The sequence below is a fragment of the Salvelinus fontinalis genome, chromosome 2 (genome assembly GCF_029448725.1).
Source record: "Salvelinus fontinalis isolate EN_2023a chromosome 2, ASM2944872v1, whole genome shotgun sequence".
Lineage (NCBI taxonomy): Eukaryota > Metazoa > Chordata > Actinopteri > Salmoniformes > Salmonidae > Salvelinus > Salvelinus fontinalis.
Genome location: NC_074666.1, coordinates 49,887,647 through 49,910,750, shown reverse-complemented (window position 1 = coordinate 49,910,750; position 23,104 = coordinate 49,887,647). Strand labels below are relative to the sequence as shown.

The following is a 23,104-nucleotide window of genomic DNA, read 5'->3' as shown; positions in this document are numbered from 1 at the left end:
TTGCACCTCCTTGCACTAAGGCGGAGGTACCGGTCCTGCTGCTGGGTTGTTGCCCTCCTACGGCCTCCTCCACGTCTCCTGATGTACTGGCCTGTCTCCTGGTAGCGCCTGCATGCTCTGGACACTACGCTGACAGACACAGCAAACCTTTTTGCCACAGTTCGCATTGATGTGCCATCCTGAATGAACTGCACTACCTGAGCCACTTGTGTGGGTTGTAGAATCCGTCTCATGCTACCACTAGAGTGAGAGCACCGCCAGCATTCAAAAGTGACCAAAACATCAGCCAGGAAGCATAGGAACTGAGAAGTGGTCTGTGGTGACCACCTGCAGAATCAGTCCTGTTTTGGGGGGTGTCTTGATAATTGCCTATAATTTCCACCTTTTGTCTATTCCATTTGCACAACAGCATGTGAAATGTATTGTCAATCAGTGTTGCTTCCTAAGTGGACAGTTTGATTTCACAGAAGTGTGATTGACTTGGAGTTACATTGTGTTGTTTAAGTGTTCCCTTTATTTTTTTGAGCAGTGTATATTCTTTGCTTTCCTGAAATGGACTTAAATGCTTTTGGAGTCTGTAGTGAACATATTGCCAACCACTTTTCCTTGCTCTATCATCTTCCACTCTCTCTCTACTCTCTCTTGTCTTTCCCTCCTTCCCTTTACTCTCGTCCCCATTTCTTACCCTCTCCTCTGCTCAACTGTACCCCTCCTCTCTTTCCCTCTCTCTCTCTCTCTCATCTCTTCTCTGTGTCTCTTCCACTCCCTCTACTCATTTCAGGGCACACACAAGTGCTTTTCCACCACAAATACTGTCTCTCCTGTAAAACAGACACAACACAGATACAGTGGTTGCATTAAAACATGTAGTAGTGTTCACATTGTTTTAAAACTGTTAGATGTATAATGAAATTGAATTATTTTAATAACAGAAAAAAAGTGCTGACTTGGTTTTGACATACAGCAGTCAATACTGTATCTCGAATAAGATAAGGGTAGGTAAAGGTCTGGGTACCAACCTTACTTCATATTTACTCCTGAAGTCTGGGGTGACATTAATTAACCTCAGCTTTGTGGAGTAGTCGTTAGCCGTGTATGAAACAAAAGGAAAATTAACTGGAGATTATTTCAACAGGTTCCTAAAAATAGACCTAGTGTTTCCTCCAAGCGCATTCGGTAGCGGCGGCCCACCACTGCTATATATGCTGCAAAAAAATATTTGAGATTGAAATGAGATTTGCTCCATTACTTTCCTAGCTCATAATTTCAAGAGTAAGGCTCATACAGTGCATTTAGGAAAGTATTCAGACCTCGTGACCTTTCCCTAATTTTGTTACGTTACAGCCTTATTCTAAAATGGATTAAAAACGTATTCCCCTCATTAACTTCTCTGGGATAGGTGGCAGTATTTTCACGTCCGGATATAAAGCGTGTCCAAAGTAAACTGCCTGCTACTCAGGCCCAGAAGCTAATATATGCATATTATGAGGAGATTCGAATAGAAAACACTCTGAAGTTTCTAAAACTGTTTGAATTATGTCTGTGACTATAACATAACTTATTTGGCAGGCGAAACGCCGAGGACAAACTATTCAGATAAAATAAAATTGAGGTCAATCTCTTTTCAATGGGTTTCATTGGGAATCCAGATTTCTGAGGGACCTTCTTGCAGTTCCTATCGCTTCCACTGGATGTCAACAGTCTTTAGAAATTGTTTAAGGTTTTTCCTTTGAGAAATGAAGAAGTAGCCATGTTCAGAATGAGGCTCGAGGGAAGTGTACTCTTTGTTAGTGGCGCGTGACCTGAAAGCTAGCTACACTTTGTTTTCCTCCGGTATCATCCCGTCTTCAATTTTATCGATTATTTCCGTTAAAAAAATACCTAAAAGTTGGATTTCAAAAGTAGTTTGAAATGTTTGGACAAAGCTTACAGGTAACTTTTGTAGTCATGTTGCACGAGTTGGAACCAGTGTTTTTCTGGATCAAACGCGCCAAATAAATGGACATTTTGGATATATATCGATGGAATTAATCGAACAAAAGGACCATTTGTGATGTTTATGGGACATATTGGAGTGCCAACAGAAGAAGCTCGTCAGAGGTAAGGCATGAACTATATCTTTGTTTCTGCGTTTTGTGTCGCGCCTGGAGGGTTGAAATATGATGGTCTGTGTTTGCTTACTTGGGTGGTATCCGCAGATAAAAGCATCATTTGCTTTCGCCGTAAAGCATTTTTGAAATCTGACACTAAGTGTAGCTTTAATTTGGTATATTTAATGTGTGATTTCATGAAAGTTACATTTTTGTAGTAATTTATTTGAATTTGGCACTCTGCATTTTCACTAGATGTTGGCCAGTTTGGGACGCTAGCGTCCCCCATATCCCAGAGAGGTTAATGTCCCATCTGAAAGGCGACGCTCTACACAGGTGTCACGTTCTGACCTTAGTTCGGGCAGACACCGTGTTATGCGGAAGAGCGCACGTGTCTCCAGTACATGTGCATAGCCCGGTGCGGTACATAGCAGCGCCTCGTATCGGCCGGGCTAGAGTGGGCATCGAGCCAGGTGCCATGAAGCCAGCTCTACGCATCTCCTACGCATCTCGTCTCCTCGGGCCGGGGTACATGGCACCAGCCCTACTCATGGTGTTTCCTGTACGTGTGCATAGCCCAGTGCTTCCACCTCGTGGAACTTGCATGGCTACGGTGAGCATTCAGCCAGGTAGGGTTGGGCAGGCTCGGTGCTCGAGACCTGTAGTGCGCCTCCATGGTCCGGTCTATCTGGTGTCTTCTCCACGCACCATGTACCAGCTCTCCTGTGGCAGCCCCTCGTACCAACCCTCCGGTGCCGGCACCACGTACCAGGCCTCCAGTTCCAACACCCCGCACTCGCCCTGAGGTGCGTGTTCCCAGCCCGGTACCACCAGTTTCGGCACCACGCACCAGGCCTACTGTGCGCCTCCCGGGTCTAGTATGCCCTGTTCCTGCTCCCCGCACTCGCCCTGAGGTGCATGTTCCCAGTCCGGTACCTCCATTTCCGGCACCACGCACCAGCCCTCCTGTGGCAGCCCCACGTACCAGCTCTCCTGTGGCAGCCCCTCGCACCAGCTCTCCGGTGCCGGCACCATGTACCAGGCCTCCATTTCCAACACCCCGCACTCGCCCTGAGGTGCGTGTTCCCAGCCCGGTACCTCCAGTTCCGGCACCACGCACCAGGCCTACTGTGCGCCTTAGCAGGCCTGAGTCTCCCGTCTGTCCAGCGCCGCCTGAGTCTCCCGTCTGTTCAGCGCCGCCTGAGTCTCCCTCCTGTCCAGCGCCGCCTGAGCCGTCTTCCTGTTCAGCGCCGCCTGAGCCGTCTTCCTGTCCAGCGCCGCCTGAGCCGTCTTCCTCTCAAGCGCCGCCTGAGCCTTCTTCCTGTCCAGCGCCGCCTGAGCCGTCTTCCTGGCCGGCGTCGCCTGAGCCACCCGTCTGTCCTGAGCCACCAAAGCCGCCCGTCAGTCAGGAGCCGCCAGAGCCGCACGTCAGTCAGGAGCCGCCAGAACCGTCCGTCAGTCAGGAGCCGCCAGAGCCGTCCGTCAGCCAAGAGCCGCCAGAGCCGTCCGTCAGCCAAGAGCCGCCAGGGCCGTCCGTCAGCCAGGAGCCGCCAGAGCCGCCCGTCAGCCAGGAGCCGCCAGAGCCGTCCGTCAGCTAGGAGCCGCCAGAGCCGTCCGTCAGCCAGGAGCTGCCCTTCAGTCCGGAGCTGCACCTCAGTCCTGAGCTGCCCCTCAGTCCGGAGCTGCCCCTCAGTCCTGAGCTGCCCCTCAGTCCGGAGCTGCCCCTCAGTCCGGAGCTGCCCCTCAGTCCTGAGCTACCCCTCAGTCCTGATCTACCCCTCAGTCTTGAGCTACCCCTCAGTCCTGAGCTGCCCCTCAGTCCGGAGCTGCCCCTCAGTCCGGAGCTGCCCCTCAGTCCGGAGGCGCTCCTCAGTCCAGTGGGGCCCTTTAGTAGGGTTGCCAGTCCTAGGTCGGCGGCGAGGGTCGCCGCTCTAAAGACGCTACTGAAGCGGACTAAGACAATGGTGGAGTGGGGTCCACATCCAGCGCCAGAGCCGCCACCGCGGACAGATGCCCACCCAGACCCTCCCCTATAGGTTCAGGTTTTGCGGCCAGAGTCCGCACCTTGGGGGGGGGGGGGGGTACTGCCACGTTCTGACCTGTATTTTCTTTGTTTTAGTATGGTCAGGGCGTGAGTTGGGTGGGTTATCTATGTTTGTGTTTCTATGTTGGGTTTTTCATTTGGCCTGATATGGTTCTCAATCAGAGGCAGGTGTTAGTCATTGTCTCTGTGGTCCCGTGTGGCTCAGTGGGTAGAACATGGCGCTTGCAACGCCAGCGTTGTGGGTTCAATTCCCACGGGGGGACCACGATGAATATGTATGAACTTTCCAAATTGTAAGTCGCTCTGGATAAGAGCGACTTACAATGACTTAAATGTAAATGTCTCTGATTGTGAACCATATTTAGGTAGCCTGTTTTGTGGGTGGTTGTCTTCCATGTCTGTGTGTTCCACACGGAACTGTTTCGGTTTTCGTTCGTTCAATTTATTGTTTTGTATTTCAGTGTTCAGTTTGTTCTATTAAAGTTTCATCATGAACACTTACCACGCTGCGCTTTGGTCCTCCTCTCTTTCTCCAGACGAAGATTGTTACAACAGGGCAATCTCCCCAATCACTGGCCTGGGGCATTGGGATATTTTACTTTAGACCAGAGGAAAGAGTGCATCCTACTGGCCCTCCAACACAACTTCGAGCAGCATCTTGTCACCCATCCAGGGACCGACCCTTCATGGGAGGTGTTACCAGATCCATTTCTCACATAGCGCCTGGACAGGTGGCGGGCTGAAACCGACATGCCCCTGCTGACTATCATTAGGTAATGATGGATACCTCCCTAGCATCCTGCCATGCTACGGAACACCAGACAGACATGGCCCAGTGGCCCACAACGCCAATCCCTCGAACCACCACAGCTAAAGAGAAGAGAAGAAGAAGAGGAAGAAGAGAGAGGGGGGAGTGTTCAAATTCAGATTGGATGAGCTGTAATTTTCTCTCCACCGTCTAGTGTTCTGAATCCACCGTGGCAGCAGAAAATTCAGAAAAATGGCAAAGTAGGAGGCAAGCTGAACGTACAAATGGTCTCCAATCGTCGTTTCTATTATATTGTTCATTTGTTTGGGATTTGATGCTGTAATCATTCTAGGGCTTTACACAAATTAGCTGAGCTTTATTCAAGCTTGTTTATACAACAGATAGCATTTGTATCGTGCCGATTTCTATCCGTTTGGAGAGAAAAAAAGATTGCTCAAACGAAAATGTTCCCCCACGGAGATTCATCATCCTTTTGTGTTAGATAAATATTTCAAGCAAATTAATAGGGGGGAATGTCACTAACTAGGTTTCTGTCCAACTATTTCATGTGGATGAATTACCTGATGCACGTCAAACCCCCTAGAGTTGATGTCCGCTCCCCCGCGGAAATCCAATTAGCATAATACAAAAATACCCATAAAAATCGGTCATTTTAAATGGGTTTTTTGCATTGGATGCATCTCAATCCACCGCATCTGCCGATGTCCCACCTATGCATCTGCGGTGAAGGGTAACAGAGCTTGAGCTGTGTTTGTCAGACCATGAGACAAACCGAAATCGGTCTTCTCACAAAATCGTCTGTAGCGTCCGAGTATGACCCCTCTGTGGAAAGGTGAGACTCTCACAAACACGGTTGTCAGTTGTTTTGCTCTAGGATGCCAACAGGCCTTACAAGACTCATCTGAAGGTCCCCCGGTACCAGTTGAAAAAATGTATGGAAGTGTATATGGAGACTGTTTAGTGACAATAATAAGAGGTTAAATACATGTAAAAAATATAAAATTTCTTGATCTTTTTATATCTCTCAGAAATATAACAGACATCTGTTGTTCCATGTAGTGAATATGTTATTCATTGCGTTTGTATGAGCTAATAGCAATAAGGTCAAATAAAAATGTTCATCAAATATATATACACTGCTCAAAAAAATAAAGGGAACACTTAAACAACACAATGTAACTCCAAGTCAATCACACTTCTGTGAAATCAAACTGTCCACTTAGGAAGCAACACTGATTGACAATAAATTTCACATGCTGTTGTGCAAATGGAATAGACAAAATGTGGAAATTATAGGCAATTAGCAAGACACCCCCCAAAACAGGAGTGATTCTGCAGGTGGTGACCACCTGCAGAATTTGTGGCCTGCTGGAGGTCATTTTGCAGGGCGCTGGCAGTGCACCTCCTTGCACAAAGGCGGAGGTAGCGGTCCTGCTGCTGGGTTGTTGCCCTCCTACGGCCTCCTCCACGTCTCCTGATGTACTGGCCTGTCTCCTGGTAGCGCCTGCATGCTCTGGACACTACGCTGACAGACACAGCAAACCTTTTTGCCACAGTTCGCATTGATGTGCCATCCTGAATGAACTGCACTACCTGAGCCACTTGTGTGGGTTGTAGACTCCGTCTCATGCTACCACTAGAGTGAGAGCACCGCCAGCATTCAAAAGTGACCAAAACATCAGCCAGGAAGCATAGGAACTGAGAAGTGGTCTGTGGTCACCACCTGCAGAATCACTCCTGTTTTGGGGGGTGTCTTGCTAATTGCCTATAATTTCCACATTTTGTCTATTCCATTTGCACAACAGCATGTGAAATTTATTGTCAATCAGTGTTGCTTCCTAAGTGGACAGTTTGATTTCACAGAAGTGTGATTGACTTGGAGTTACATTGTGTTGTTTAAGTGTTCCTTTTATTTTTTTGAGCAGTGTATAAATATTATACTACCGTTCAAAGGTTTGGGGTCACTTAGAAATGTCCTTGTTTTTGAAAGAAAAGCATTTTTTTTGTCCATTAAAATAACATCAAATTGATCAGAAATACAGTGTAGACGTGGTTAATGTTGTAAATGACTATTGTATCTGGAAACAGCAGATTTTTTTATGGAATATCTTCATAGGCGTACAGAGGTCAATTATCAGCAACCATCACTCCTGTGTTCCAATGGCACGTTGTGTTAGCTAATCCAAGTTGATAATTTTAAAAGGCTAATTCGTCATTAGAAAACCCAATCATGTTAGCACAGCTGAAACTGTTGTCCTGGTTAAAGAAGCAATAAAACTGGCCATCTTTAGACTAGTTGAGTATCTGGAGCGTCAGCATTTGTGGGTTCGATTACAGGCTCAAAATGGCCAGAAACAAAGTACCTTCTTCTGAAACTTCTCAGTCTATTCTTGTTCTGAGAAATGAAGGCTATTCCATGAGAGAAATTCCCAAGAAACTGAAGATCTGGTAAAACGCTGTGTACTACTCCCTTCACAGAACAGCGCAAACTGGCGATCAATGTTTGTCACTAAAGTACAGCAGACTACCTTTCCCTCTCCAATCTAGCGCTTGTTTATATAGCCTGGGCCACTTTGACATTAAATAAGAGGCAGATTGGTAGGACGGGAGGATGTTGGGATGAGGGATAACAATATCAGCTTGCTATGTATGAGAAGACATCAATCACCATAGCAAGGTTACAGTGACAAGAAAACTGCCACTGTTGGGGGGGAAAAGTTCAGGGAGTTTGGGACGTCAATGTGCAATGGCTCTATGGCTGCAGGCAAGAGGCGGTCTCGTAGACGAGGTGGTGTGTGCTGCTTCTCCTCAGTTTGATTGATATTTTATTGCTCGGCACAGGGGGTGAATACGTCTGGAGTAAAGGCTAATCCATGACAAAAGATTGACATTAATAACCGCTAAACTCCCGAGGGGAGGGAAAATCCTTTTTGCTCTGAAAAACACTGGTTAATCAGCCCGAAGGCAGCCAGAGGTTCACACAGGACATATAGATGTATGTAGCGAGGGTTAACTTCATGTTTTATTTAGCAATCTTTCACAGCACACCAAGGTTGATCTTAGCCTGTAATTCACTTTCATCCAACATGATGCCTGTGAATTGAAGTTTACAGTTCACTTTGCATTTTTCCTCTGAAAAGCTATTGATCGAGTTAGCATGCAAAAACCTTTTTGCAGAGGTATTCGACAGGCACTTTGGAAAATGTCAATGATGAGCTCAGTATAATTTTTTCAAATGACAAATCACACACATTGATTAGAATAAATAACTGGAAAACGTTTATGGATAATGATAGAATTTGCAGATATGTCCCATGTCATTTTACTAAAGAGACATGTCAAAGAAAACACTTGTGAAATTTACCCCCAGCCCTCAATATAATGTCAATAGCTGGGATGGCTTATAATACTTCATAATATAAGGGAAATAGCCAGTCAGTTGTACAACTGAATGCATTCAACTGAAATCTGTCTTCCGCATTTAACCCAACCCCTCTGAATCCGAGAGGTGCGGGGGGCTGCCTTAATCGACATCCACGTCATCGGTGCCCAGGGAACAGTGTGTTAACTGAGCAGACACTGGCACTCCAGGTCATATGTTCCCTAATACAGAGGCTGTAGATAAACTATTTTGTGACTTTTATTCAGTACTGAAAGACTGATGCCTGCCCACGATTATAAAACCGCCTGCAAAAATAAGGGCTTTCAAAAGCATGTTCAGATCTGGCAGCCGACATGAGGAGAGGCGAGACGAGACAAAACTAGACAGTTTTAGAATTGTGTGTTGTAGAACAACTCACCAACACTTTTGTTAGACTTCAGTGCGGCTTTTGACATATTCGATCATAGTCTGCTGCTGGAAATACCTATGTGTTATGGCTTTACACTTCCTGCTATATTGTGGATAAAGAGTACCCTGTCTAACAGAACACAGAGGGTGATCCTTTAACGGAAGCCTAACCAACTGAATCCAGGTAGAATCTGTCCAGGCCCTTACTTTTTTCAATCTTTACTAATGACATGCCACTGGGTTTGAGTAAAGCCAGTGTGTCTGTGTATGCAGATGACTCAACACTATACACGTCAGCGACTGAAATGACTGCAACACTTAACAAAGAACTGCAGTTAGTGTCAGAGTGGGTGGCAAGGAATAAGTTAGTCCTAAATATTTCAGAAACTAAAAGCATTGTATTTGGGACAAATCATTCACTAAACCCTAAACCTCAGCTAAATCTTGTAATGAATAATGTGGAAAATGAGCAAGTTGAGGTGACTAAACTGCTTGGTGTATCCCTGGATTGTAAACTGTCATGGTCAAAACATATTGATGATGTACAACAGTAGCTAAGATGGGGAGAAGTGTGTCCATAATAAAGCGCTATTCTGTCTTCTTAACAGGTCCTAGAGAGCCTAGCTTTGTTGCAACTGGACTACTGTTCAGTCAAGTGGTCAGGTGCCACTGAGAGGGATTTAGGGAAATTGCAATTGGCTCAGAACAGGGCAGCACGGCTGGCTGTACACAGAGAGCAAACATGAATAATATGCATGTCAATCTCTCCTGGCTCAAAGTGGAGGAGAGATTGACTTCATCAAATCAAACTTTATTTGTCACATGCGCCGAATACAACAAGTGTAGACCTTACTGTGAAATGCTTACTTACAAGTGCAGTTCACAAAGAGTTCACAAAGAGTTAAGAAAAGATTTACCAAATAGACTAAAGTAAAACATAATAATAAAAAGTAACACAATAAGAATAACAATAAAGGGGGTACCGGTACCAAGTCAGTGTGCGGGGGTACAGGTTAGTTGAGGTAATTTGTACATCTTGGTAGGAGTGAAGTAACTATGGATAGATATTAAACAGCGAGTAGCAGCAGTGTACAAAAGGGAGAGGGGGGGAGTCAATGTAAATAATCCAGTGGCAATTTTATTAATTCTTCAGCAGTCTTATGGCTTGGGGGTGGAAGCTGTTGAGGAGCCTTTTGGTCCCAGACTTGGAGCTTCAGTACCGCTTGCCGTGCGGTAGCAGAGAAAACAGTCTATAACTTGGGTGACTGGAGTCTGACAATTTTATGGGCTTCCCTCTGACACCGCCTATTATATAGGTCCTGGATGGCAGGAAGCTTGGCCACAGTGATGTACTGGGCTGTACGCACTACCCTCTGTAGCGTCTTACGGTCAGATGCCGAGCAGTTGCCATACCAGGTGGTGACGCAACTGGTCAGGATGCTCTCGATGGTGCAGCTGTATAACCTTTTGAGGATCTGGAGACCCATGACAAATCTTTTCAGTCTCCTGAGGGGGAAAAGGTTTTGTTGTGCCCTCTTCACGACTGTCTTGGTTTGTTTGGACCATGATAGTTCGCTGGTGATGTTTTACGCCAAGGAACTTGAAACTCTCGACCCGCTCTGCTACAGCCCCATCAATGTTAATGGTCAATGTTAATGGGGGCCTGTTCGGCCTGCCTTCTCCTGTAGTCCATGATCAGCTCCTTTGTCTTGCTCACATTGAGGGAGAGGTTGTTGTCCTGGCACCACACTGCCAGTTCTCTGACCTCCTCCCTATAGACTGTCTTACCGTTGTCGGTGATCAGGCCTACCATTGTTGTGTCGTCAGCAAACTTAATGGTGGTTTTGGAGTCATGTTTGGCCACGCGGTCGTGGGTGAACAAGGAGTACAGGAGGGGACTAAGTACACACCCCTAAGGGACCCAGTGTTGAGGATCAGCGTAGCAGACATGTTGTTGCCTACCCTTACCACCTGGGGGCGGCCCGTCAGGAAGTCCAGGATCCAGTTGCAGAGTTCCAGGATCCAGTTGGAGGTGTTTAGTTCCAGTGTCTTTAGCTTACCGATGAGCTTCGTGGGCGCTATGGTGCTGAATGCTGAGCTGTAGTCAATGAACAGCATTCTCACATAGGTGTTTCTTTTTTCCAGTTGGGAAAGCGCAGTGTGAAAGCAAACTTAACATTTGTAAATATTTCTATGAACATAACAAGGTTCAACAACTGAGTCTTAACCTGTTGGGGATGGGGGCGCTGTTTAGACTATTTATGCTAATGTGGCTAATTTTTTAAACGGCTTCCCACAAAATCCTTGATCGTACAATATGCATATTATTATTATTATTGGATAGAAAACAGTCTATAGTTTCTATAGGAGTTGAAATTTTGTCTCTAAGTGGAACAGAGCCCATTCTACAGCAATTTCCCTGACATGGAGTCAGATTTGAGAAACGTTGGCCACTTTTCTGAAGTCATTTAAAAGGGCTCTGTCGTTGCTATGACTATACGGACACTTCTTACGTCTTCCCCTGGATGCCTTTACGTGATGACGATTCCAACGGGCTCGATTGCTCGTTCACAGGCCCTACAAATGAAAAAAACCTTTAGCTAGCAAGTCTTTTCTTGCTGCGTAACGCGCGTGGAAGACACCGACCCTCTCCTGTTCCAAGCGTTAGTTTAGCCTGTTATATTTCTCCGGTCATCTTTTCACTCGTTATAGGAGTTACAAACATCACAAAGTAGTTAATTTAAAGCGTTTTATAGCAATTTATATCCGTTTAGTGCGATTTTGGGACATTTATTTTTGCAACGATGTGAAAAGTTGGGCACGCTTTTCAGTTCATCCCGAACGTAGTTGACATTTCCACATGGCAAGAGGACAGCTTTCCACCAAAAGACGATTTCTCCCAAGAAAGGATCCTTTGCCCAAGATACTGATGGAAGAACAGCTCAAGGTAGGACATTTTTATTATGATAAATCGTGTTTCTGTCGAAACATTTTAGTGGCTTAGGACGCCATGTTTTTTGACGTAGCTTCGCTTGGCGCAAACTGTATTGAAAAGTAAGGATAAATTAAAAAATGTAATAACGCAATTGTATTAAGAATTAAATTGTCTATCAATCCCTGTCCACCCTATATTTTTTAGTCACGTTTATGAGTATTTATGTATAAGAGTAGATCACTGTCTAAGTGGCGCAAGGACGTTTTCTTTACCAGCTTGTCTACATTTCACATTGTCTAACCATGATTTTGGTGGCTAAATATAAACATTTTCGATCAAACTGTATATGCATGTTGTAATGTGATGTTACAGGAGTGTCATCGGAAGAATTCTGAGAAGGTTAGTGAAAAAATTAATATCTTTTGGCGATGTTGACTTTTATCGCTCACTTTGGCTAGAATCAATGCTGGGCTGCTAATTGCTATGTGCTAAGCTAATATAACGATTTATTGTGTTTTCGCTGTAAGACACTTAGAAAATCTGAAATATTGTCTGTATTCACAGGATCTGTGTCTTTCGATTCGTGTATGCTGTGTATTTTTACGAAATGTTTGATGATTAGTAGTTAGGTAAACACGTTGCTCATTGTAATTATTCTAGTCCATTTGTGATGGTGGGTGCAATTGTAAACTATGCCATATACCTGAAATATGCACTTTTTTCTAACAAAACCTATCCCATACCATAAATATGTTATCAGACTGTCATCTAATGAGTTTTTTTGTTGGTTAGGGGCTATAAATATCTTAGTTTAGCCGAATTGGTGATGGCTACTGGTGTTGGTGGACAAATAAAAGATGGTGGATTATGCTAATGTGTTTTTAGGTAATAGATGTACATCTTTACATATTGTGTCTTCCCTGTAAAACATTTTAAAAATCGGAAATGTTGACTGGATTCATAAGATCTGTGTCTTTCATTAGCTGTATTGGACTTTAATGTGTGAAAGTTAAATATTTTAAAAAAATATTTTTTTTGAATTTCGCGGCACTGGTTTTTCAGTGGGGGGGGGGGGGGGGTGCCGCTAGCGCCACGCTGATCCTAGACAGGTTAAACTGAACAAGTTCGACAGACGTGACTAACAGAAATGGAATAATGTGTCCCCGAACAAATGTTGGTCAAAATCAAAAGTAACAGTCAGTATCGGGTTTTCCCATTAGCTGCATTAACTTCTTATGGCTTGGGGGCAGTATTTCGACGTCTGGATGAGAAGCGTGCCCAAAGTAAACTGCCTGGAAGCTAGGATATGCATATAATTGGATTTGGACAGAATACACTCCAAAGTTTCCAAAACTGTTTAAATAAGGTATGTGAGTATAACAGAACTGATATGGCAGGCAAAAACCTGAGGAAAATCCATCCAGGAAGTAGTTTTTTTTTATGTGGGTATTTTCAATTGAATGCCTATAGAGTTTCTAATGGGTTAGGACCCATATTGCAGTTCCTATGGCTTCCACTAGATGTCAACAGTCTTTAGACGTTGTTTCAGGCTTGTTTTCTGAAAAATGAAGAATAGTGAGACCATTTTGTCAGCGGATTGTAGAATCAAGCAGAGCTGGTTTGCACGCATTACTGATTGCGCGCCCTTCGTTGTTTTTCCTTTCTATTGAATACACTATTGTCCGGTTTAAATATTATCGATTATTTAGACAATTGACAACCTGAAGATTAATTATAAACATGGTTTGACATATTTCGATGAACTTTACCGGTACTATTAGGATGTATTCGTCTGCATGTTTTGACCGCCGCGAACAAAACAAACATTTATTGTGTAGCTGGGACTCTTGTGTCTGCAACCGTATGAATAAAATGTATAAAATAAATGAATAAATGTATATGTATATAATAAAATGTTTGTATGCTTTTGTAAGCGGGGCGCTGTCCTCAGATAATCGCATGGTATGCTTTCGCCATAAGCCTTTTTGAAATTTGACAAAGCGGCTGGATTAAGTACTGCAGTGCATCTTCTCCTCATGGACTGTACCAGATTTTCCAGTTCTTGATGTGAGATGTTACCCCACTCTTCCACCAAGGCACCTGCAAGTTCCAGGACATTTCTAGGGGTAATGGCCCTAGCCCTCACCCTCCGATCCAACAGGTCCCAGACGTGCTCTATGGAATTGAGATCCGAGCTCTTCGCTGGCCATGGCAGAACACTGACATTATTTTCTTGCAGGAAATCACGCACAGAATGAGCAGTATGGCTGGTGGCATTGTCATGCTGCAGTGTCATGTCAGGATGAGCCTGCAGGAAGGGTACCACATGAGGGAGAAGCACGTCTTCCCTGTAACGCACAGCATTGAAATTGCCTGCAATGACAACAAGCTCAGTCTGATGATGCTGTGAAACACCGCCCCAGACCATGACGGACCCTCCACCGCCAAATCAATCCCGCTCCAGAGTACAGGCCTCGATGTAACACTTATTCCTTCGACCAGAAACGCGAATCCGACCATCACCCCTGGTGAGACAAAACCGCGACTCGTCAGTGAAGAGCACTTTTTGCCAGTCCTTTCTAGTCCAGTGACGGTGGGTTTGTGCCCATCACCCGTTGTTGCCGGTGATGTCTGGTGAGGACCTGCCTTACAACAGGCCTACAAGCCCTCAGTCCAGCCTTTCTCAGCCTAATGCGGACAGTCTGAGCGCTGATGAAGGGATTGGGCTTTCCTGGTGTAATTCGGGCAGTTGTTGTTGCCATCCTGTACCTGTCCCGCAGTTGTTATGTTCGGATGTACCAATCCTGTGCAGGTGTTGTTACATGTGGTCTGCCAATGCGAGGACGATCAGCTGTCCATCCTGGCTCCCTGTAGCTCTGTCTTAGGAGTCTCACAGTACAGACTTTGCAATTTATTTCCCTGGCCACATCTGCAGTCCTCATGCATCCTTGGAGCATGCCTAAGGCACGTTCACGCAGATGAGCAAGGACCCTGGGCATCTTTCTTTTGGTGTTTTTCAGAGTCAGTAGAAAGGCTTCTTGAGTCTCCTAAGTTTTCATAACTGTGACCTTAATTGCCTACCGTCTGTAAGCTGTTAGTGTCTTAACGACCGTTCCACAGGTGCATGTTCATTAATTGTTTATGATTCATTGAACAAGCATAGGAAACAGTGTTTAAACCCTTTACAATGAAGATCTGTGAAGTTATTTGGATTTTTACGAATTATCTTTGAAGGACAGGGTCCTGAAAAAGGGACGTTGCTTTTTTTGCTGAGTTTACAAATATGTATAATGCTCAGCTTATGAAATCCTCTTGTCAACAGAAGACATTACTGATTGAGGCAACTCTTGTGCCATGTTGTTCAATTAATTGGTGGCCATGTATGTCTGCATGGCCACCAATACCTGCAGTTGTAAGAAGCTCACGGCCCTCTCTAAGTCTCCAAAGCCATTTAAAGCATCCGTGACCTCTGATAGCGCAGTGCTATCCCCTTTTAGCCCGGTGATTGGCGGCGGTGGCTCCCCTGAATGAACGGCTGGGGGGGGGGGGGGTATTTCTACAGATCTAATTAGCCTCAAGGGCCCCTCTGGATCTTGTCCCTGGACTCTCTCGTATTCAAAAGTACCACCGCCACAGGGCCACCTGGAGTACCCGGCCACTCTTAGATGGGGTTCAATGTTCAAATGTCACCGGAGGGCATTTTCATCCCAGCGATCATGCATGGAGTCACTTGGTTTATCTGTAGTTCAGGTCCAGGCAGGCTGCAGTGTGTTGGGATATTATTGTTGTTCGGCAAATAGAGTTATTTTATTATGAGTGTGAAAAGTAAGTTCAGGCTATTATGGAAACAACACTGCCTTGTCTCATGCAGCACATAAAACTTGTGTAATGGATTACCAATGCTCTGTATGAACACAGAGCACTTGTGCAGTTTGGGACATTGTATTGGGAGGGTATTGCAATGTATATTATAAATGTTCAAATAACAGGGTTAGAAAAGGAATCCCACAGTATGTCTAGCACCTATCTTCAACATCCCAAAAAAAACATTGAAGCTGGAGTTGGGATTAATGGTAAACTATCCACTCTGGTTATGAGAACACAACAAGGCGAGGCTGTCAGGCGTTGGCGGTTGGCTGCCGCCAAGTCTCCAACTGTCTCGAGCATGGAGAAGTGACAGGCGGGGATTGACCCTGACATCGTCCAGACGTTAACTTCATTACCTTACGGGGCTGCTGGTAGCTTGGTGTGCAACTTTTTTCCAAAGCGAGACGATTTGTCTGGGATTAAATGTCAGGCTAATGGCTAGGCCCTGGGGAGGAGGATGATTTGTCTCTCCCGCCCTCCCAACCCGGAAATATAAAAGCAAATGGTGTCCTTGTTATCTATAATTAATCATTTTAATGGAGCCGAATCGCCAACATCTTAACTCTCCCCCCTTTGACCTCCCCTCTAAGTAACCAGCTTTAGATTAGTGGGCAAAAATGTTACCACTGAGGGAGGGAATAATGAACTGATACCTCTAGAATATATCATGCTTTAAACAAGGGAGAATGAATCGATAATTCTAATTAGGGTGCTCCTCACCTGCCTCTGCCCAAGGCACAGGAGGGTTTGCATCGGAGGGTTTCATCGATTCCAGCCCAAATGATGGTTGATAGAAAACAGATTTGGGCGGTTTGGCATCACCTGATTAGGCCTGATTTGAGGATGCACCCATGATTTATCTCTAGCCAATTCCTGTTCTGTCCCATCCCCCTTTTCAAACGATTACTGAGCAATTTCAATAATACAATATTCCGAACTCTCCTCATTTTCTTCCCCCTATCCCTTCTTATCGCTCACTTAAGCGTGCGCTCCAAACGGCACCCAGTTCCCGATATAGTACACTACTTTTGACCAGGTACCATGGGACTATGGTTGAAAGTAGTGCACCATATAGGGAATAGATGCAATATGGAAGGCAACCGAAACTCTCAAAAATGCACTCTCTTCAGGTTCCCCAGATCTAACATTTGTCCTACCTGCTGTGTAACAGGTTGACACCGTTTTGCAAGTTTAATGTGTTATGTGGCATGAACAGGAAGTTCACTCAACACTCTCTCAGGTGTCTCACCTATATGCACCATCAACTTGAGATACAGTAGTTGGTTTTCCCATTAACCTGAACCTTGCGAAACATACACACAATGGTTCAATGAACTTGAACGTAATCTAATAGTACTGTAGCTGAGTCTTACCGAGCACAGTCAGTCGGGCGGGGCGTGTTCTGATAGCTGCCTGGATGGCCTGGCACTCAAAGAAGGCATCGTCCTGCATTTCGGTTCTCTGAATCAAGAGGTGGTATTCTCCCTTGCTGTGGTCTCCAACAATGTCATAGCGTGGGTAGCCTGGAACACAAGAACACACATTATTACTCCCGCATCACTGCATGCACACACATAACCACACACATACTCACCCGCACACACACACACGTTCATGCACACACACTATCATGTACACACACACACTCACAGACATACACACAACCACACACACACACACACAACCACATCTTCATTATGTAAGTTCACACGCTAGCTTTTCCAATTATCCAGGTCTATGTATTGTCATGACTACTAGTTTAAAGTAACAAAATTAAAGAACATTTGGTTTTCCATATCGAGATTGTTATTACTTTCATGAGAACACACCCAAACAATTACAATGGAGAACACACACACAACTACAATTATATATGTGACGTGGGCTGCTTTATTGTTGCTTTCCACTCCTTTAATTAAGATTAGACATATTTAGCACAGTAAAAGATGAACGTACAGTAATTACATTCTCGGTTCACCTACAAATAGCATTGGAAGCTGAGAGGAGAAAGGGAATGAGAAAGGAGGGTGAAATTTCTTTTTTTTTCTTCTTCAAATTTAATTTGGTCTTCCACACAGAAATTGAGCAGCTGTCAGAAGATGAGCGGACTCAATTCTCCCATTGCCAATTGCGTCTAGTCCAGTGCGTGCAGTAATAGCTATTATAACCCCGTTTAAAAAAGATTAGAGATATGTAATATCTATTTGCTGTTTATTCCACTGCCCATGGATCAATGGCAAGACTGAATCATCCATAAGCATTTTGCCAAGCAGTAGTGTATGGGGAAGTGTAAGTGAGTTGATGTCACGTTCGTTGTAATGAGGAGACCAAGGCGCAGCGTGATATGCATACATTCTTCTTTTAATGAAGAAAGAACAATAAACAAGTAACAAAACGAACGTGAAGCTATATAAAATGAGTGCTGACAGGCAACTATCCATAGACAAGAACCCACAAAACCGAAAGGGAAAATGGCAACCTAAATAGGATCCCCAATCAGAGACAATGATAAACAGCTGCCTCTGATTGGCAATCAATTCAGGTCACCATAGACCTACAATTACCTAGACTTACAAAAACCCTAGATCTACAAAAACCCTAGACACAACAAAACAAGCATACCCACCCTCGTCACACAAAACACCTGACCAAAATAATACAGAAAACATGGATAACTAAGGTCAGGGCGTGACAGTTGAGTAGGAGAGACCAACTCCCACACCACTGTCATAATATGACAGACGCCTACGTATAGGGCCTAATAGTAGTCCTAGTAGTCAGACCAACCTATGTTAATAGGATGCAAAACAACATTTTTCAAGAAACTTAATTGGACTTGACCCTCTCACAAAGCATGTGGGTTACATTTACATTAGGGCATAAACCCTTTCTAAACCCTTTGTAAAGGGTACCTTAAACAACTTCTTGTCAATATGGGGGCGCTGTTTCCACTTTGGAAAAAATCGTGCCCAAATTAAACTGCCTCGTACTCTATTCTAGATCGTACAATATGCATATTATTATTACTATTGGATAGAAAACACTCTCAAGTTTCTAAAACTGTTTGAATTATATCTGTGAGTAAAACAGAACTCATTTTGCAGCAAACTTCCAGACAGGAAGTGAAAAATCTGAAAAAGATGCTCTGTTCCAGGGCCTGCCTATTGAATTGCCTTATATTTATGGATATGCATGCACTGCATACGCCTTCCACTAGATGTCAACAGGCAGTGGAAGGTGGAATGGGGTGTCTAGCTTGATCTGAGGTCGAACAAGAGCTCTTGGAATGACGTGTCCAGAATATCCTATCTCTACCTAGGCGCGGGAAGCACCTCCATATTGTCTTATGATAAGCGTTTGGTATACACGGCTAATATCTCCGGCTTTGTTTTAATTTGATACATATTAGAAAAACATCATAAAGTAGGTTTTTTCAACCGAGTTTCATCAGTTTATTCAATGTTTCATGGGACTTTTGGAGTTTTCCGTTCTCTGCGTCGAGAGACATTGGGATCGTCATAAATATTGGCTAGCCTTGTTGAGCGAATTCAACAGGAGAGAAGGACATTCTAAAACCAAACAACGATTTATTCTGGACAAAGGACTCCTTGTACAAGATTCTGATGGAAGCTCAGCAAAAGTAAGAACAATTTATGATGTTATTTTGTATTTCGGTGGAAAATGTTAAGTCCTATTATCCGCGTTTTTCGCGGGCGCTGTCTCGCTATAACGTAAACTGTTTGTTAGGGTAAAGTTATTTTTAAAAATCTAACACGGCGGTTGCATTAAGAACTATTGTATCTTTCATTTGCTGTCCAACATGTATTTTTTAGTAAGGTTTATGATGAGTTCTTTGGTCAGATTAGGTGAGTGTCCAAAATAGCTCCGGACAATTTGGTGAATCGATGCTACATATTCACAATGTAAAACCATGGTTTGCAGCTCTAAATATGCACATTTTCGAACAAAACATAAGTGTATTGTATAACCTGATGTTATAAGACTGTCATCTGATGAAGTTGATCAAGGTTAGTGATTAATTTTATATATTTTGCTGTTTTTTGCGATCGCTACCTTTTGCTGCTAATAAATGCATTTGTGTGTTTGGCTATTGTGGTAAGCTAATATAATGCTATATTGTGTTTTCACTGTAAAACACTTAAAAAATCAGAAATATTGGCTGGATCCACAAGATGTTTATCTTTCATTTGCTGTACACCATGTATTTTTCATAAATGTTTTATGATGAGTATTTAGTTATTTCACGTTGCTCTCTGTAATTATTCTGGCTGCTTTGGTGATATTTTTGATGGTAGCTGCAATGTAAAACTATGATTTATACCTCAAATATGCACATTTTTGAACAAAACATAAATTTATTGTATAACATGTTATAAGACTGTCATCTGATGAAGTTGTTTCTTGGCTAGTGACTAATTATATCTCTATTTGGTCGGTTTTGTGATAGCTACCTATGCGGTAGAGAAATGGTGAAAATATGCAGTTGAGTCTTTTGCTATTGTGGTTAGCTAATAGAAATACAAATTGTGTTTTCGCTGTAAAACATTTTAAAAATCAGAAATGATGGCTGGATTCACAAGATGTTTATCTTTCATTTGCTGTATTGGACTTGTGATTTCATGAAAATTATATTATATGATATCCCTGTCGCGTTAGGCTAGGCTATGCTAGTCAGCTTTTTTGATGAGGCTCCCGGATCCGGGATGGGTAGCAATGAAAGTGATACCAGCACATGTAGTCACTTCTATTTCTGCGAGGGACTTGATTCTGCTCAGTGAAACGACCTGTCCTGATTTGTCATAGACGCTTGCTAAAAAACTTCAATGAGCAAGCCTTCCTTCATGAACTGGCCTCTGTAAAATGGTATAGAATCAGCTTGATCCCCTCTGTCGAAGACGCTTGGCCCTTCTTTTTTTATATTTCAGTGGTATTGTTAACAAACACGACCCCCGTAAAGAAAATGCTTATTAAAAACAGGTTGAGCCCCTGGTTCGACCATGATCTTGCAGAGTTACTCCACCTCAAGAATTGCATTTGGCGAAAGGCTCGTCACACGCATACTCAGGCTGACTGGCTCTTGTTCAGGCAAATGAGAAATAAGTGCACCCAGGCTATCCGGAAGGCCAAAGTGAGTTACTTTAATTAAGAAGAAGTCTATCTTTAAATCTGTGAATAACACTTGTATCTTTTATTAATGTTTATTATGAATATTTCTGTGATTTGATGTGGCTCTGTGCAAATTCACGGGATGTTTTGGAGGCAAAGCCAAATGTAAACTGAGGTTTTTGGTTATAAATATGAACTTCATCGAACAAAACATACATGTATTGTGTAACATGTTGTCCCGGGAGTGTCATCTGATGAAGAATATCAAAGGTTAGTGATTCATTTTATCAATATTTTTGCTTTTTGTGACTCCTCTCTTTGGCTGGAGAAATGGCTGTGTTTTTCTGTGACTTGGCTCTGACCTAACATAATCGCTTGGTGTGCTTTCGTCGTAAAGCCTTTTTGAAATTGGACACTGTGGCTGGATTTATAACAAGTGTATCTTTAAAATGGTGTAAAATACTTGTATGTTTGAGGATTTTTAATTATGGGATTTCTGTTGTTTTGAATTTGGCGCCCTGCAGTTTCACTGGCTGTTGACGAGGTGAGACGCTACCGTCCCACATACCCTAGAGAGGTTAAATGCTCTACAACAAAGCTTTCTTAGTGTCCAACAAGCTTTCTCTACCCTTAATCTTGTTCTGAACACCTCCAAAACAAAGGTCATGTGGTTTGTTAAGAATGTCCCTCGGCCCCACAGGTGTGATTACAACCTCTGAGTGTTTAAAGCTTGAGGTAGTCACCTCATACAAGTACTTAGGAGTATGGCTAGACAGTACACTGTCCTTCTCTCAGCACATATCAAAGCTGCAGGCTAAAGTTAAATCTAGACTTGGTCAGCTGCTGAACTAACCCTGATTCAGAAGACCATCCTACCCATGCTAGATTACGGAGACATCATTTATAGAGCAGCAGATAAGGGTGCTCTCAAGTGTCTAGATGTTCTTTACTACTCGACCATCAGATTTGCCACCAATGCTCCTTATAGGACATCACTGCACTCTATAGTCCTCTGTAAACTGGTCATCTCTGTATACCCATCGCAAGACCCACTGGTTGATGCTTATTTTTAAACGCCTCTTAGGCCTCACTCCCTGCTATCTGAGATATCTACTGCAGCCCTCATCCTCCACATACAACACCCATTCTGCCAGTCACATTCTGTTACAAGTCCCCAAAGCTCACACATCCCTGGGTCGCTCGCCTTTTCAGTTCGCTGCAGCTAGCGACTGGAACGAGCTGCAACAAACACTCAAACTGGACAGTTTTATCTCAATCTCTTCATTCAAAGACTCAATTATGGACACTCTTACTGACAGTTGTGGCTGCTTTGTGTGATATATTGTTGTCTCTACCTTCTTGGCCTTTGTGCTGTTGTCTGTGCCCAATAATGTGTGTACCATGTTTTGTGCTGCGACCATGTTGTGTTGGTACCATGTTGTTGTCATGTTGTGTTGCTGCCTTGCTATGTTGTTGTCTTAGGTCTTTCTTTATATAGTGTTGTGTTGTCTCTCTTGTTGTGATGTGTTTTTTGTCCTATATATGTATATATACTGTATATGTTTTATTTATTTAAAAAAATATGTTTTATCCCAGCCCCCGTCCCTGCAGGAGGTCTTTTGCATTTTGGTAGGCCGTCATTGTAAATAAGAATTTGTTCTTAACTGACTTGCCTAGTTAAATAAACATTAAATTAAATAAATAAAAAATTATTCAGGAAATACTAATATACATTTAAAGATCCCTGAGGAAACCAATTTTCCCCCTCGGGGGTGTTGGAGAGAGAAAGTGTAGACCCAGAAAACCATTAAGACCCGAGATCAAGTGTTAGATTAATGTCCCCTAGCGAAATGGAAATAAATAGCTGAAGAAGCTGAAGACAAATACTTTTCAATTATGGCAAATAATGTAAAATAGCCCTAGTTATAACCTCTGTAGAGGCGATGGATCCATCAGAATTAGTTAGTTTGAGAGGAGAGGGTTCAGGCGGACGGTGATGTATTTCAGTATGTAGGAGGCACCTAACTGACACATCACTGGGAGAAAACGGCAATGAACACTGTCTCACCGCAACTCAAATGGCACCCTATTCCCTATATAGTGCAGTAGTTTTGACCAGAGCGTAGGGCCCTGGTCAAAAGCAGTGCAATATAAAGGGAATAGGGTGCCATTTGGGACACAACCTGAGTAGAGCCAGATCAAAGGGAAACAGGAGAGAAGGTAAAGGACACATGCAAAGTGAGCACTCCCTCGCTCCAATTAAAAGAGTGGAAAAGGGAAGAGTGCAATTCACAGATGGAGAGAAAGCAAGAGGCTAGGGCAGCTTTCTTTCGAAAACCATTTCATCGCTCTATATTTGCATTTAAAAATCTGATTTTCCTTCATTGACTTTGACCTTTGATTTAACACACCACTTCATTGCCATAATATATCCTATTCAGTCAAATATGCTAATTATGTTTAACTTTATGTGCCATTATCT

At 43.6% G+C, this 23,104-nt stretch overlaps 1 protein-coding gene across 1 annotated transcript in view; it reads right to left on the bottom strand.

Moving 5' to 3' along the window:
* LOC129820248 (kin of IRRE-like protein 3) overlaps positions 1-23,104 on the bottom strand; it is a 333,546-nt gene that overhangs the window by 113,490 nt on the left and 196,952 nt on the right. The window contains exon 3 of the mRNA XM_055877288.1: positions 16,869-17,018. Within this exon, the coding sequence (XP_055733263.1) occupies positions 16,869-17,018 (150 nt within the window). The remainder of the gene's footprint in view (positions 1-16,868; positions 17,019-23,104) is intronic.